This window comes from Oncorhynchus keta, chromosome 17 (assembly GCF_023373465.1).
Source record: "Oncorhynchus keta strain PuntledgeMale-10-30-2019 chromosome 17, Oket_V2, whole genome shotgun sequence".
In the NCBI taxonomy this organism is placed as follows: domain Eukaryota; kingdom Metazoa; phylum Chordata; class Actinopteri; order Salmoniformes; family Salmonidae; genus Oncorhynchus; species Oncorhynchus keta.
The window spans coordinates 60,153,241-60,170,561 of NC_068437.1; the positions used below are offsets into that span (position 1 = coordinate 60,153,241).

The 17,321-nt window shown below is 45.2% G+C and overlaps 1 protein-coding gene across 1 annotated transcript; it reads right to left on the reverse strand.

The window, feature by feature from the left end:
- Nucleotides 1–12,433: 12,433 nt before the first annotated feature.
- Nucleotides 12,434–15,896, reverse strand: LOC118372101 (forkhead box protein B1-like). The gene has a single exon (XM_035757866.2). The coding sequence runs from the start codon at nt 15,686–15,688 to the stop codon at nt 14,768–14,770; it is 921 nt and encodes a 306-aa protein (XP_035613759.1). The 5' UTR covers nt 15,689–15,896; the 3' UTR covers nt 12,434–14,767.
- Between the last annotated feature and the right edge of the window lie 1,425 nt (nt 15,897–17,321).

Below are 17,321 nucleotides of genomic sequence, written 5' to 3' on the forward strand. Positions count from 1 at the left end.
AGCGAGCAGGCCTTTCTAATCAACATGGCCCGGGTATCCTGGAATGATATTGACCTCATCCCATCAGTAGAGGATGCCTGGTTAGTCTTTAAAAGTGCCTTCCTCACCATCTTTAATAAGCATGCCCCATTCAAAAGATGTACAACCAGGAACAGATATAGCCCTTGGTTCACTCCTGACTGCGCTTGACCAGCACAAAAATATCCTGTGGCCCACTGCATTAGCATCGAATACCCCCCGTGATATGCAACCTTTCGGGGAAGTTAGGAACCAATATACACAGGCAGTTAGGAAAGCTAAGGCTATTTTTTTCTAACAGAAATTTGCATCCTGCAGCACAAACTCCAAAAGGGTCTGGGACACTGTAAAGTCCATGAAGAATAAGAGCATCTCCTCCCAGCTGCCCACTGCACTGAGGCTAGGAAACATTGTCACCACCGATAAATCCACTATAATTGAACATTTCAAAAAAGCATTTTTCTACAGCTGGCCATGCTTTCCACCTGGCTACCACTACCCGGTCAACTGCCTGGCACCCCCCACAGCAACTCGCCCAAGCTTACCCCATTTCTCCTTCACACAAATCCAGATAGCTGATGTTCTGAAAAATCTGCAAAATCTGGACACCTACAAATCAGCCGGGCTAGACAATCTGGACCCTCGCTTTCTAAAATGATCTGCCAAAATTGTTGCAACCCCTATTATTAGCCTGTTCACCCTCTCTTTCGTATCGTCTGTGATTCCCAAAGATTGGAAAGCTGCCGCAATCATCCCCCTCTTCCAAAAGGGGGAGACACTCAAGACCCCAACTGCTACAGACCTATATCTATCCTACCCTGCCTTTCTAAGGACTTCGAAAGCCAAGTTAACAAACAGATCACCGACCATTTCGAATCCCACCGTACCTTATCCGCTACGCTAAACCAAATGCAGCCTTTTCAACCGATTGCTGCCTGCACCCGCATGCCCGACTAGCATCACCACACTGGATGGTTCCGACCTTGAATATGTGGACATCTATAAGTACCTAGGTGCCTGGCTAGACTGCAAACTCTCCTTCCAGACTCATATCAAACATCTCCAATCAAAAATCAAATCAAGTGTAGGCTTTCTATTCCGCAACAAAGCCTCCTTCACTCACGCCGCCAAGCTTACCCTAGTAAAACTGACTATCCTACCGATCCTCGACTTCGGCGATGTCATCTACAAAATTGCTTCCAACACTCTACTCAGCAAACTGGATGCAGTTTATCACAGTGCCATCCGTTTTGTCACTAAAGCACCTTATACCACCCACCACTGCGACTTGTATGCTCTAGTCGTTTGGCCCTCGCTACATATTCGTCGCCAGACCCACTGGCTCCAGGTCATCTACAAGTCAATGCTAGGTAAAGCTCCGCCTTATCTCAGTTCACTGGTCACAATGGCAACACCCATTCGTAGCACGCGCTCCAGCAGGTGTATCTCACTGATCATCCCTAAAGCCAACACCTCATTTGGCCGCCTTTCGGTCCAGTACTCTGCTGCCTGTGACTGGAACGAATTGCAAAAATCGCTGAAGTTGGAGACTTTTATCTCCCTCACCAACTTCAAACATCAGCTACCTGAGCAGCTAACCGATCGCTGCAGCTGTACATAGTCTATTGGTAAATAGCCCACCCATTTTCACCTACCTCATCCCCACACTGTTTTTATTTATTTACTTTTCTGCTCTTTTGCACACCAATATCTCTACCTGTACATGACCATCTGATCATTTATCACTCCAGTGTTAATCTGCAAAATTGTAATTATTCGCCTACCTCATGCCTTTTGCACACATTGTATATAGACTCCCCTTTTTTTCTACTGTGTTATTGACTTGTTAATTGTTTACTCCATGTGTAACTCTGTGTTGTCTGTTCACACTGCTATGCTTTATCTTGGCCAGGTCGCAGTTGCAAATGAGAACTTGTTCTCAACTAGCCTACCTGGTTAAATAAAGGTGTTCTCAACTAGCCTACCTGGTTAAATAAAGGTGAAATAAAAAATAAATAAAAAATAAATAAATCTGGTTTCAGAGCTGGTCATGGGGGCACCTTAGCCATGCTCAAGGTCCTAAACGGTATCATAACCACCATCGATAAGAGACATTACTGTGCAGCCGTATTCATCGACCTGGCCAAGGCTTTCGACTCTGTCAATCACCACCTTCTTAACGGCAGACTCAACAGCCTTGGTTTCTCAAATGACTGCATCGCCTGGTTCACCATCTCTGATAGAGTTCAGTGTTACATCCTCAGATAGAATGAGCTCCTGAGTTGGGAAAATGTTGTGCAATACACCGACGCATGTCTTGTGTTCAAGATCCTAAATGGCCCGACTCCCCCTCCACTCAGTATTTTTGTTAAACAGAAAACCCAAACATATGGCAGCCGATCCACAAGGTCTGCATGAGAGGTGACTGTATAGTTCCCTTAAGGAAAAGCACCTTTAGTAAATCCACGTTCTCTGTGAGAGCTTCCCATGTCTGGAATATACTGCCATCAGACACACATTACTGCACCACATATCACATATTCACAAAATGCATGAAGACATGGCAAAAGGTCAATCAGATTTGTGAACATACTCCCTAGCTGTGAATTGCCGCTTTCCATATTGTCTGTAGCTTGTGAGGTGTGGAAACACTTTGTTGCTTGTATGAATTTTGTCTTGCAGCTTTTTGTCCTATGTTGCTCTGTCTGTATGCTATGTCTTGTTTGTCCTATGTTGCTCTGCGTGTGCTCACTGCTCAATGATTGTCTATATTGTAATTGTTTTTAATAACATGCACAGGGACTGCGATTGAAAATTAGCCGCTGTCCAAACCGGCACTTTTACTGAAACGTTGATTAATGTGCAGGGACAGTCCCTGTAAAAAATCTAATAAACTCAAATCTAAGGGCCTGTTTTCCGGACCTCTGGCAGTATCTATGGGGGTGCCACAGGGTTCAATTCTCGGGCCTACTCGCTTCTCTGTATACATCAATGAAGTCGCTCTTGCTGCTGGTGATACTCTGTTTCGCCCCTACGCAGATGACACCATTCTGTATACTTCTGGCACTTCTTTGGACACTGTGTTAACTAACCTCCAGACGAGCTTCAATGCCATACAACTCTCCTTCCGTTGCCTCCAACTGCTCTTAAATGCAAGTAAAACTAAATATGCTCTTCAACCGATCGCTGCCCACACCTTCCCGCCCATCCAGCATCACTACTCTGGACGGTTCTGACTGAGAATATGTGGACAACTACAAATACCTAAGTAGCGTAGCCTAGTGGTTAGAGCGTTGGACTAGTAACCGGAAGGTTGCGAGTTCAAACCCCCGAGCTGACAAGGTACAAATCTGTCGTTCTGCCCCTGAACAGGCAGTTAACCCACTGTTCCCAGGCCGTCATTGAAAATAAGAATATGTTCTTAACTGACTTGCCTGGTTAAATAAAGATAAAATTTAAATTAAAAAAATCTGTCTAGACTGTAAACTCTCCTTTCAGACTCACATTAAGCATCTCCAATCCAAAATTAAATCTATAACCTGCTTCCAATTTCGCAACAAAGCATCCTTTACTCATGCTGCCAAACATACCTTCGTAAAAACTGACCATCCAACCGATCCTCGACTTCAGCGATGTCATCTACAAAATAGTCTCCAACACTCTACTCAACAAATTGTATGCAGTCTATCACAGTGCCACCACTGCGACCTTTATGCTCTTGCTTCATTCTCGTCGCCAAACCCATTGGCTCCAGGTCATCTACAAGTCTTTGCTACGTAAAGCCCCGCCTTATCTCAGTTCACTGGTCACCATAGCAGTACCCACCCGTAGCACATGCTCCAGCAAGTATATCTCACTGGTCACCCCCAAAGCCGAATTCCTACTTTGGCCACCTTTCCTACCAGTTCTCTGCTGCCAATGACTGGAATGAACTGCAAAAATCACTGAAGCTGGAGCCTCATACCTCCTTCACCAGCTTTATGCATCAACTGTCAGAGCAGCTCACAGATCACTGCACCGGTCAATAGCCCATCTGTAAATAGCCCATCAAACTCCCTCATCCCCATACTGCATTTATTTATTTATCTTGCTCCTTGGCACCCCAGTATCCCTACTTGCAAATTCATCTTCTGTACATCTTTCACTCCAGTGTTTAATTGGTTTCTTGTAATTTATTGCCTTATACCTCCCTCATCTTACCTCATTTGCACACTGCATATAGACTTTTTCTACTGTATGATTGACTGAATGTTTTATTATTCCATGTGTTGTTGTATGTGTCAAACTACTTTGCTTTATCTTGGGCAGGTCGCAGTTGTAAATGAGAATGTGTTTTCAACTAGCTTGGTTACTCAGTATAGAGACACCAGGAGACCTCATGTTCTACTAGCCTGTGATTACTCAATATAGAGACACCAGGAGACCTCATGTTCTACTAGCCGCCTGTGAATACTCAGTATAGAGACACCAGGAGGCCTCATATACTATTAGACTTCTTTAATATCCTATCACTCAGCTCTCTCTCTCTACTGCTGGGGAAGTAACATGTAAGGCGGGGAGAAGATGGGCATTTAATTTAATAAACCAGTTGTCCCTGTGGTTCCAAATGAACCAGAGTATCCTCCCAGGACCTTGTTGTAAATTCTCGCCATTATCCAAGACTCACTAACTGTCATTCACTTGTAAATTAACTCCTGTCACAAAGCACATTATTCAGCTAATGATCAATGTGGCCAGAAGGTAAAAGACAAGGTTGTATCTCGTTCATCTCGATCTCTCAGATTATTCTAAATGTTAATGATTTCATCAGGTTTGGTTGGTTTAAAACTAGAATCATTTTATCAGGTTTGGTTGGTTCAAGCTAGCTAATCACTGTAGCTAGCATTGCCATAATACACAGCTCAAAGATAAACACAAGATTTTACTGAGTTAGAGTTCATATAAGGAAATCATTGAATTTAAATCAATTCATTAGGCTATCGGAGGTGAACATTTGCCCACTGAAGTGATGAGGAGGACGAGCACGCAGATGAGCATCCCTGAGAAGATTTATAACAGTATGTGCAAAAATGATTTGGTTGTACAAATTCAGTTTCATCAGCTGTCTGGGTGGCTGGTCTCAGACGATCCCACAGGTGAAGAAGCCGCATGTGGTGTTGTTACACATGATCTGTGGTTGTGAGGCCAATAGTACCTGGTCATGCTGCTGATCCAGTTTCTGCTGTAGTGCCTGTACTCTAGAACCCTAACCTGTTCACCTGACATGGTACCTGGTCATGCTGCTGGACCCAGTTTCTGCTGTTCTGCCTGAAATATAGAACCCTAACCTGTTCACTGGTCGTGCTTCCTTGTCCCGAATCTGCAGTCTCGTTTCTCTCTCTCTCTCTCGATCTCTCTTTCTACCTCTCACCGCACACGCTGTCTAGAAAAAAGGTATTATGCAGGGTAGATAAAGCTAGCTTGAAACCTAGACGGGTTATGAAACCAATTGGAAAAAAGTTAGCTAACTAGTTAGCGGTCTTTGGGTTGCTTGAAAGTTGCCACGTTCAAAATGCTCAACAACTAGTTCAGCAGCTTGATCACTCACTTTCGGCCATGCCGTCCATCCCGACATGAAAACACTTGTTTAGGTTATTCAAACCAGATCTAGCTTGTTTTTGAATTGCACAAAGTGGTGATGACATTTTTCCCATCAATATTTTTGATTTATGCTGATGAAGAGTGACACTACTTCTGCCTTGCCTCAAGCTAGCTAGATGGTAGCCTATACCTTACACTTTTGTGTTTAGCTAAGTGCATGCAGTTGTGGTAACCTGTGTTGAAAAGGCAATTCACCATCTTTGCTTTGTAGCTTGAAATACATTGTAAAACTAAGTTATTTGTTGAAATTCAACTTGATGGCTCTCACATCAGTAGAGTAAGAGGGGAACTCCTGTAGTCCTCATAGTGTGCCTGTGTCACTGCTTCTAAAGTCCACATCCACACACTGCTCTATGAATGGTCAGGGTTGGTAGAGTGGCTCTCGTTCCAGGGAATGGGAGTCCAGAGAGTGCGAGTCTGGTGGCAGGTAGCCTAGTGGTTAAGAGTGTTTGGCCAGTAACCAAAAGGTCATTGGTTGGAATCTCAGAGCCTGCAAGGTGGAAAAATCAGCTTTTCTGCCCTTGAGCAAGACATATCCCTCAACAACAACTGCTCCCCGCGGGCTAATGACATGGATGTCGATTAAGGCCCCCCGCACCTCGCTGATAAAGAGGAGTTGGGTTAAATGCGGAAGACACATTTCGGTTGAATGTAGTCAGTTGTACAACTGACTAGGTATTCATTTTCTGGGGACTGTCAGTCTCTCTTTCCAGGGAGATTGAGTCTGTCTTTCCAGGGAGTGAGAGTTTGCACAGCGTGATCGTCTCTTCTGATTCAGAGGGTAACACCTTCCCTTCTCTCGTCTCTTCTAAAGCCCAGTAAACAACACATTCTGTTCAGAAACACTTGATGTAAACAACAACATAAACATCGTAGCTCAATGTGATCTCCCTCTGCTAACAGGTGATTGACAGGTCTCTGTCTTCCACTGTAACTCAATACACCTTCACACATTAATGGTGGCTGTTATTATAGAGCATTAACCAATATATATTCAGCGTTTCTCTCTTCAGTTCTGAGGCCTCTCTTCAAACAGATTGCTGTTAGTGAGCCGCACCACAGTGGATTCAGGAGAGTTCAAACACCATTTTAGAACAAGGCAAAGAGTCACTGCAGAATTACATTCCCCCGAGCTGTTTTTTACTAAACTAAATAAACTAAAATAACTCAAGTTTGTTTTAAATTTGAAAGTCTTCATAAGTGAAAATAAACAGTAGGTGTAAACTGTGTGCAGCTGAATTCTGTCTGCATACCAATGAACATCCCCGACTCTGTTTCTGGGCCTTTTGGATTTGACTTTCTCTTTCAATTATTCAACAGTCAGTCTGTTCTCTCTGGTTCCATTGTGCTCCGGTCTGTCTGATAGCTGATTGGACAGAGCAGTTAAAGGTTTCTATGCTCATGTGGCGATGATAAAGAACATAGAAATGAAAAAGTGTCCTGTGCTTTGATAGAAAACACATTGGCCAAACTGGAGCAGGGAGTCTGGTGCTTTGATAGAAACATGGTGACCACAACTGCATGGCATCATCAAGGTGGCGAAATTAGTGATTGTCCAACATGCCTGGAAGATACCCAGCTTTGCCTGTGTTTTGAACTTTATGTTCAGATTACATAGGGAGAGAGGGACCTTAATAATTATCCATAAGGGCGAGCTGCTAGTGACTACAATACTGTGTTACAGCCCCTCCTAGTTGTTTCATTCCCCCCGCTGTCAGGCCAGACCTGACAGCAAGCCATCCATCTGTGTCAAGATGATGGGAGAATAAAGAGAGAGAACAGGATCAACCTGGTAATGACTTCATACTGTAAATACTATCTTAAGGGGGAATCCCCACAGCAGTCATGTTTTTATGTATAATTAGGCAAAACATGCCTGGGTCTGGGACGGGCTGGGGCTGAGGCAGGGGTCAGGGTGTAGGGCAGTTTGGGTCTGAGGCAGGTCGTCTGGGACGGGCTGGGGCTGAGGCAGGGGTCTGGGTGTAGGGCAGTTTGGGTCTGAGGCAGGTCGTCTGGGACGGGCTGGGGCTGAGGCAGGGGTCTGGGTGTAGGGCAGTTTGGGTCTGAGGCAGGTCGTCTGGGACGGGCTGGGGCTGAGGCAGGGGTCTGGGTGTAGGGCAGTTTGGGTCTGAGGCAGGTCGTCTGGGACGGGCTGGGGCTGAGGCAGGGGTCAGGGTGTAGGGCAGTTTGGGTCTGAGGCAGGTCGTCTGGGACGGGCTGGGGCTGAGGCAGGGGTCAGGGTGTAGGGCAGTTTGGGTCTGAGGCAGGTCGTCTGGGACGGGCTGGGGCTGAGGCAGGGGTCAGGGTGTAGGGCAGTTTGGGTCTGAGGCAGGTCGTCTGGGACGGGCTGGGGCTGAGGCAGGGGTCAGGGTGTAGGGCAGTTTGGGTCTGAGGCAGGTCGTCTGGGACGGGCTGGGGCTGAGGCAGGGGTCTGGGTGTAGGGCAGTTTGGGTCTGAGGCAGGTCGTCTGGGACGGGCTGGGGCTGAGGCAGGGGTCTGGGTGTAGGGCAGTTTGGGTCTGAGGCAGGTCGTCTGGGACGGGCTGGGGCTGAGGCAGGGGTCTGGGTGTAGGGCAGTTTGGGTCTGAGGCAGGTCGTCTGGGACGGGCTGGGGCTGAGGCAGGGGTCAGGGTGTAGGGCAGTTTGGGTCTGAGGCAGGTCGTCTGGGACGGGCTGGGGCTGAGGCAGGGGTCAGGGTGTAGGGCAGTTTGGGTCTGAGGCAGGTCGTCTGGGACGGGCTGGGGCTGAGGCAGGGGTCAGGGTGTAGGGCAGTTTGGGTCTGAGGCAGGTCGTCTGGGACGGGCTGGGGCTGAGGCAGGGGTCAGGGTGTAGGGCAGTTTGGGTCTGAGGCAGGTCGTCTGGGACGGGCTGGGGCTGAGGCAGGGGTCAGGGTGTAGGGCAGTTTGGGTCTGAGGCAGGTCGTCTGGGACGGGCTGGGGCTGAGGCAGGGGTCAGGGTGTAGGGCAGTTTGGGTCTGAGGCAGGTCGTCTGGGACGGGCTGGGGCTGAGGCAGGGGTCAGGGTGTAGGGCAGTTTGGGTCTGAGGCAGGTCGTCTGGGACGGGCTGGGGCTGAGGCAGGGGTCAGGGTGTAGGGCAGTTTGGGTCTGAGGCAGGTCGTCTGGGACGGGCTGGGGCTGAGGCAGGGGTCAGGGTGTAGGGCAGTTTGGGTCTGAGGCAGGTCGTCTGGGACGGGCTGGGGCTGAGGCAGGGGTCAGGGTGTAGGGCAGTTTGGGTCTGAGGCAGGTCGTCTGGGACGGGCTGGGGCTGAGGCAGGGGTCAGGGTGTAGGGCAGTTTGGGTCTGAGGCAGGTTGTCTGGGACGGGCTGGGGCTGAGGCTGAGGCAGGGGTCAGGGTGTAGGGCAGTTTGGGTCTGAGGCAGGTCGTCTGGGACGGGCTGGGGCTGAATCAGAGGTCTGGGTGTAGGGCAGTTTGGGTCTGAGGCAGGTCGTCTGGGAAGGGCTGGGGCTGAGGCAGGGGTCAGGGTGTAGGGCAGTTTGGGTCTGAGGCAGGTCGTCTGGGACGGGCTGGGGCTGAGGCAGGGGTCAGGGTGTAGGGCAGTTTGGGTCTGAGGCAGGTCGTCTGGGACGGGCTGGGGCTGAGGCAGGGGTCAGGGTGTAGGGCAGTTTGGGTCTGAGGCAGGTCGTCTGGGACGGGCTGGGGCTGAGGCAGGGGTCAGGGTGTAGGGCAGTTTGGGTCTGAGGCAGGTCGTCTGGGACGGGCTGGGGCTGAGGCAGGGGTCAGGGTGTAGGGCAGTTTGGGTCTGAGGCAGGTTGTTTGGGATGGACTGGGGCTGGAGAATGGGGTCTGGGGCTGAGGCAGGGGGTCTGGGGCTGAGGCAGGGGGTCTGGGACGGACTGGGGCGAGATGAGGCAGGCTAGGGCAGGGGTCTGGGACGGTCTGGGTCTGGGGCGGACTGGGACGGGGGTCTGGGATGGCCTGGGACAGGGGTCTGGGACGAGCTGAGGCAGGAGGTCTGGGACGAGCTGAGGCAGGAGGTCTGGGACGATCTGAGGCAGGAGGTCTGGGGCGATCTGAGGCAGGAGGTCTGGGACGATCTGAGGCAATCTACACACAATACCCTATATTGACAAGGCAAAAACAGGTTTAGAAATGTATTAAAAATAAACAGAAATACCTCATTTACATCAGCATTCATACCCTTTGCTATGAGACTCGAAATTGAGCTCAAGTGCATCCTGTTTCCATTGATCATCCTTGAGTCCACCTGTGGTAAATTCAATTGATTGGACATGATTTGGAAAGGCACATGCCTATCTATATATACATGCCTGTCTATATAAGCTGAGACTGGATTGTGCCGAGGCACAGATCTGGGGAAGGGTACCAAAACAATTCTGCAGCACTGAAGGTCCCTAAGGACACAGTGGCCTAGATCATTCTTAAATGGAAGAAGTTCGGAACCACCAATACTCTTCCTAGAGCTGGCCGCCCGGCCAAACTGAGCAATCTGCGGACAATTGCCTTGGTTATGTAGGTGACCAAGAGTCCAATGGTCACTCTGACAGAGCTCCAGGGTTCCATCCCTGCAGTACTCCACCAATCAGGCCTTTATGGTAGATTGATCAGACGAAAGCCACTCGTCAGTAAAAGGCACCACACAATCCGCTTTGAGTTTGCCAAAGGGTCCCTAAAGGACCCTGACCATGAGAAACGAGATTCCCTGGTTTGATGAAACTAAGATTGAACTCTTTGGCCTGAATGACAATTTTCACGTCTTGATGAAACCTTTCACCATCGTTGAAGGATGGTGGTGGCAGCATCATGCTGTGGGGATGTTTTTCAGTGGCAAGGACTGGGAGACTAGTCTGGATCGAGGGAAAGATAAACAGAGAAATGTACAGAGATCTTTGATGAAAACCTGCTCCAGAGTGCTCAAGCCCTCAGGCTTGGGCGAACGTTCACCTTCCAACAGGACAAAGACCGTAAGCACACAGCCAAAATGCTGGAGTGGCTTTGGGACAAGTCTTTGAATGTCCTTGAGTGGCCCAGCCAGAACCCGGACTTGAACCCAATCGACCATCTCTGGAGAGACCTGAAAATAGCTATGCTGCCTGGATCCTCAGAGAAGAATGGGAGAAACTCCCTAAATACAGATGAGCCAAGCTTGTAGCGTCATAGACTCCAGGCTGTAATCATTGACAAAGTTGCTTCAACAAAGTACTGAGTAAAGGGTCAATACTAATTTAAATGTCATATTTCCGTTTTCTATTTTTAAGAAATGTGCTAAACTTTTAAAAAACACGATTTTGCTTTGTCATTATTGGGTATTGTGTGCAGATTGAATTCAATAGTTTTTCACTCATTTTAGAATAAGGCTATAAGGCAACAAAATATGGAAAAAGTCAAGGGGTCTGAATACTTTCCCGAATGCACTGGATGTCGGCTCAATCTGATATTACCTTAACATTTATATCATGAAATCTGAGTATGGCTCTAAATGTACTGTATGACTGAGGCCAGAAGAGCCTCACCAAGCCGCCTGCATACATTAACATTGTCATAAATTATACATGCTAATTACCATGAGGCTCCACTTTAGTTATGTTAAAAATAACATGGTGGGTTACTGTTTGGTCTATTCATCCTCTAACAGAGCATGACCTCATGTCTTAGTGGAACACCTGACACCAAAGAACAGGGACGTTGTTGCTATTGAATTTAGAGAAGTGATTTCAGCAGCCTATTTTCAAACAGACTGACTCGTCTCATAATCTGAGTGTTTAGCACTCACTACAGCATCAACTAGGATTATAAAGAACTCATTTAGTACTATAAAAAAAGAGAAAATAGCCCCTCACAGAAATCTAATTAACAAAATACAAAAATCCCCATAAAAATCCATCTGTTTCAGCTAGATGTTTTTTTGCATGGGCTGCGTCTCAATCCACCACTGATATCACCCTTCTGCATTTGACGTGAAGGTGGCAGAGCTACAGCGGTGTTTGTCAGACCTAGAGACATCCCTAACATCGGTCTTCTCACAAAATTGTCTGTAGCGTCATGGCGGTTTGGCCAACACTCTATTAATATCGCTATCGAAAGAGGACTCACGTTGGTGCTCTGTTTTGCTCTAGGACGCCCACTTGTCTTCAGTTCCTCTCAAATCAAAATCAAATCAAACTTTGCCACATGCGCCGAATACAACAAGTGTAGACTTTACTGTGAAATGCTGAATACAACAAGTGTAGACTTTACTGTGAAATGCTGAATACAACAAGTGTAGACTTTACTGTGAAATGCTGACTTACAAGCCCTTAACCAACAGTGCAGTTCAAGAAGAAGAAAATATTTACCAAGTAGACAAAAATAAAAAGTAATAATAAAAACACAATAAGAACAACGAGGCTATATACAGGGGGCACGGTAGTTGATGTACCAGTTTTAAAAATGAATGGAAGTGCTGTATGTATGGAGATAGTTTAGTGCTTAAAGTAAGAGGATAAATATATGTAGAAATTGTTTCCTGGTCATTTTTATATCTCAGATATAGGACAAACACAAACTGGCAGCTGGAATAGTAGCGGGAAAAAGCAGGTAGTGAATTGACTGGCCTGGATAAAAGAGAATTGGCAGCTAGAATAGTAGCCGAAAAAAGCAGGTAGTGAATTGACTGACCTGGATAAAGAGAATTGGCAACAGCATGCAGAAGTCAATATAAAGATTGAATAGATTATGAATTTAATGATGAACGAAAATACTGTATAGACTCCAAACTTGAAGCTAGAAATTCACCACTTGTGTTTTAATCACCCGGAGTAAACATGAATACAATACACACAATGCAAGAACGGGAAACCCAGAGCACTGATGGGCAAACATGGTCAGGAGGAGGGGAGGAGTGGATTTAAATTCCAAAGGGGTCTCTGAGCCCGTTTCCCAGTTCCCCAGTCAGCAATGTGTCTGTGAGAAATCAGTCTTTTTGTCTACTCGAAAAAAGGCTAAATCTACATTGGTGGCCCAGTCGAAGTTTGCAATTCTTTGCTCTTTCTATTGAGTGAATGGAGAGAATGAAGTGGCTAGAAGGCGGTATTTGATCTAGTCAATTGGAGAAAGTGACAGAATTCTAAAGTATTTGTTTAATGCGCCGAGATGGGCTATTTCTTTCACAGCACCTGATGTCACTGACACTGAATGAATGCATTTTAATATAAATAAAACTACAATTCAACATATAAGCTATCAATGTAGCACACTTAAGGACAACTTCACACGTGGATATATAAATAGGCTATTTCGGATTATACAAAAATACCTAAGAAACAATTCAATAAATAGAGATAAAACATATCGTCTACTGTGATTATTGCATTGTGAAAAAATGCACATGCAGAGATACATTTTGTTGATTGTAAATTAATTTCTAAAATGGTCATGTTAGGCTATCCATACTATCAATGTCAGCTATGTGATATATGGCTTAAACTAGTCCAATTCAAGTTAACTTGTGCAAAATGGTTAGCAGTTTTGTCAATGCAAAACATAAAAACTGCATTGAATGTTAACCTTTCTTATATGATAATTACGATTTTTATAATGTGCTCTGTTCATTTGTTGATATGTTTTGGAAGTCAGAAGCAAATCGCATGGTGTTATATAGCCTAATGTAACTGTATCCCCATCTCCGTGTGTTACTTCATTTATTGAGGGTATATTAGTGTGTAGCTGAATGAATGAGGCCGGTTGTCTGCGCTGTGACTACGGCAGTACCTCCTTGCATTCTAATCACCCGCATTCTGATTCTGATTCAGCAGTTCCAAAGTTCTGTTCTGACTGCTCCTGTGGGAGCGGCGCAACGAGGGTTCTGGTGTAGCCTATACACTGTACACCGCGTTCTCTACTCAGGTCTAGACACTGAAATACACAGCAATATACCATATTGAGCTATATTCATGATTATGTAAACATTATTTGATTTACTTTATATTTGTAATGGAAATAAATTAAATATTAGAAAGTGAAGAGTCATATTGAAATCAAAAAGTTGTATTGTTGTTAATATATAATACTAATAATTATCATCATGCCATAAGGATACCTGTCTGGAAGTTTTCCCAGTTGTAAATCAGTAGGTGCATGATAACAGCATTATTCTGGCTGTTAACAGAATACATCAACCATTATAATGTTTACAATAATTACACAGAATACACCAACCATTATAATGTTTAAACTGTTTACACAGAATATATCAACCATTATAATGTTTACACTATTTACACAGAATACACCAACCATTATAATGTTTACACATCAACCATTATAATGTTTACACTATTTACACAGAATACACAAACCATTATAATGTTTACACATCAACCATTATAATGTTTACACTATTTACACAGAATACACCAACCATTATAATGTTTACACTATTTTAATGAGAAAATATTTCGATGACCAAGTTTCTAATTCATTGCAGACTATATGAACACTTTTCAAAAGCAGTTATGCTTTTTCATTAACATAGAAAAGTCAACAGTTACATATCATATTTTAATCACATGTATATCACCGTGGTTTTAAATGGCTTTACACTACAGCTTCACAGAAAAGCTACTGCAAAATAGATATCTAAAATGTTTAACTAAAAAGTGTATTTTACAACATTTTCATATCAACTTATTTGCAATTATTCACATTTATTCACATATTTATTTTGCATTTAGTAAAGACCCTATAGTTCCCCTTACTATTTTTTAAGATTGAAAAAAAACATCACAATTCACTTAGTTATTTTTACATAGATAGCAGAAATAAATCCAAGTAAATATATTTCATGCGCCTGACAGCCGCTGTTTGCCTTGCCTCACTAATTTACAAAACACACTGATAAAACTGACACAACGAATACCTTTTAAGTTGAACAGCAATATTTCACTATCTCTCTGCTGGAACCATGTTAGAAGACAATTAGCATTCAAAGTAAAACACCGACATCAAAATACACTGCAGCACGGAAGTCTATTGCCTTAATTAATTGTAGTTATTCTCAGCCCAAGATGTCAGCGGCAAAAGTCCAAATAAACGTTGGATTTGGTTTGAGCCTGCTGGTCTAGTTTATAAAGAGTTCTGTAGAGTTCTTAATGTTAGTGCACTGCCACGGACTGCAGTGTCGGGTTGGTGTGAGTCTCCCTGGGAGTAGGGGGGCTGCTTTGGCTGGTGTCTGTCTGCGGGGAGGTGGGGCTCAGAGATTGGGGAGAGTTCGAAAGGAAGGCGGATGTGTGTCGCGTCAGCCCTGCCGAGAGACCTACTGTGGTCGGGTTGGGCTTGATGGGCACCGGAATGGCGGGTAGGGTCTGTCCTCCGTGGCACAGAGATTTAAGAGGCATGCGGTAGGCCACGTAGTCACCGCTCATAGAGATAGGAGAAACAGTGTCCACCATAGTGTTGTACATGTGAGGCCAGGCCGTAGTCAACTGGTTGTGCAGTGGGTAGCCTGCAGACATCGACTGCATGGTGGAGAACGCCAGACTCCCGGGAACCTTGTACTCTCTGGCGATGATGTTCTCTATAGCAAATGGGTGTTTAAAAGTTGATGGTTGTGACACTCCCAAGTTATAGCTGGACATCTGAGGGAGGTGTGTGCCGGTGGCAGCCAGGGCGCTAAGCCTGAGATAATGGGCTGCGTCAGACTGCTTGGACTGAGCCAGGTGCTCCTGCGCCATCATCATCATCACCTTGAACCGTTTACGGCGCCGCAAGAAGCTCCCGTTCTCGAACATGTCCCCGCAGCTGGGGTGCAGAGCCCAGAAGCTACCCTTCCCGGGCTGGTCCGGGCGCCGCGGGATCTTGATGAAACAGTCGTTGAAGGACAGGTTGTGTCGTAAGGAGTTCTGCCACCGCTGGGTGTTCTCTCTGTAGTAAGGGAACCTGTCCATGATGAACTTGTAGATCTCGCTGAGAGGGAGCATCTTCTCCGGGCAGGACTGGATGGCCATGGCGGTGAGGGAGATGTAGGAATAGGGAGGTTTCTGGTCGCTGTACGTGTTCCTCCCTGGTCGGGGCATCCTGACAGTATTCTTTCACAACACTTTACTTCAAACAACTCGTTCCCCTTAGTTTAGCTTCGTTATATAAACTTCTTAGAACTCATGAAAATTAAATATTCTGCATGCGTAAAATACAAAACACGTGAGTAGTAGCGTACTGCAGTAAAAGTTTAACTGATAGAAGTTGAGATGAGCTAAGTAGAAGCTACACTTCCACGTCTTCCCTTTTCTGCCGTGTGATAGTTGATTGTGGTGACAGCCATATAATAGACCCCCCCCCCAGAGCAGCTCCACTAATGTGCCACCTCTACATATCACATGACAACCACCCAGGGAGGAGGGGGCTCCTCGCGGTGAAAGGCATAATCTGCTTTCATTGACACCTATTTACATGGACACCTTGGGCCAATGGAAATCCTTTCCATCTGAAGACCGAGCAACGGGTAAAAAGGCTCGGTAAACCGAATGGAATGAACAGTGATGGCACTCGGTAACTAAGAGTGTGTATGCGCTAACCTTTTTGTATGTATGTCGCTTTGGATGAAAAAAAACAAAAACGAATCTGAGGAATGACCACATTATGCTCTTTACAAAGCACAATGTTCTACTACAATTTGAAGTCGTGTGTTCTATTTATGTTAGTCTATGCATTCAGTAGGCAGCCTGTGTGTGAGTCATGTGTTCTATTTATGTTAGTCTATGCATTCAGTAGGAAGCCTGTGTGTGAGTCGTGTGTTCTATTTATGTTAGTCTATGCATTCAGTAGGAAGCCTGTGTGTGAGTCGTGTGTTCTATTTATGTTAGTCTATGCATTCAGAAGGAAGCCTGTGTGTGAGTCGTGTGTTCTATTTATGTTAGTCTATGCATTCAGTAGGAAGCCTGTGTGTGAGTCGTGTGTTCTATTTATGTTAGTCTATGCATTCAGAAGGAAGCCTGTGTGTGAGTCGTGTGTTCTATTTATGTTAGTCTATGCATTCAGTAGGAAGCCTGTGTGTGAGTCGTGTGAATGAACAGCTTTATTCACCTGATCCGTTCTAATCCTGATAATCGGGATGTAATACATTCAGACAGGTGCACAAAGTCGGCTGCATTGGTGTGTAAAGCTGATAAATAAGCGTTACCTTAAACTGTCAATAGTTTCACCCATAACCATTTACATTTACATTTAAGTCATTTAGCAGACGCTCTTATCCAGAGCGACTTACAAATGGGTGCATTCACCTTATGACATCCAGTAGAACAGAACCAAACAGGAAAATCGTATTTTAAAATTCGTAGACACACTTTATTTTATTGCTATTAATAAAGGCACTATAATTAAAATCACCAGCGCAATATGCTATACAATAATTATTCCCTGAAACAAAAAATAACCATCTTGATTGATTAATGGCAATTAATTAAGAAACCTCCAATGGTATGAAACTTGAACCAGCCTCAACGTATTATCTTTCCCTGCTTAGCCAGGACATAAGGGTATAGTGTAGTATAGTGTGGTCTATGAAACTGCATGAAGGCCAGTGAGTATTTTGTGTTTATGTAAAAAAAAAATGGAAAAGTACTTCAGAAATGCAAATAAAGTCTCTGGGGTTGAAAACTATAAAATATCCATAAGTGAATTATATGAATGTGAAAACCAAATGCAAGCCTA

Excerpts from the sequence above, each read along its gene's own strand:
- LOC118372101 (XM_035757866.2), bottom strand. The coding sequence starts at position 15,688 with ATGCCCCGACCAGGGAGGAACACGTACAGCGACCAGAAACCTCCCTAT.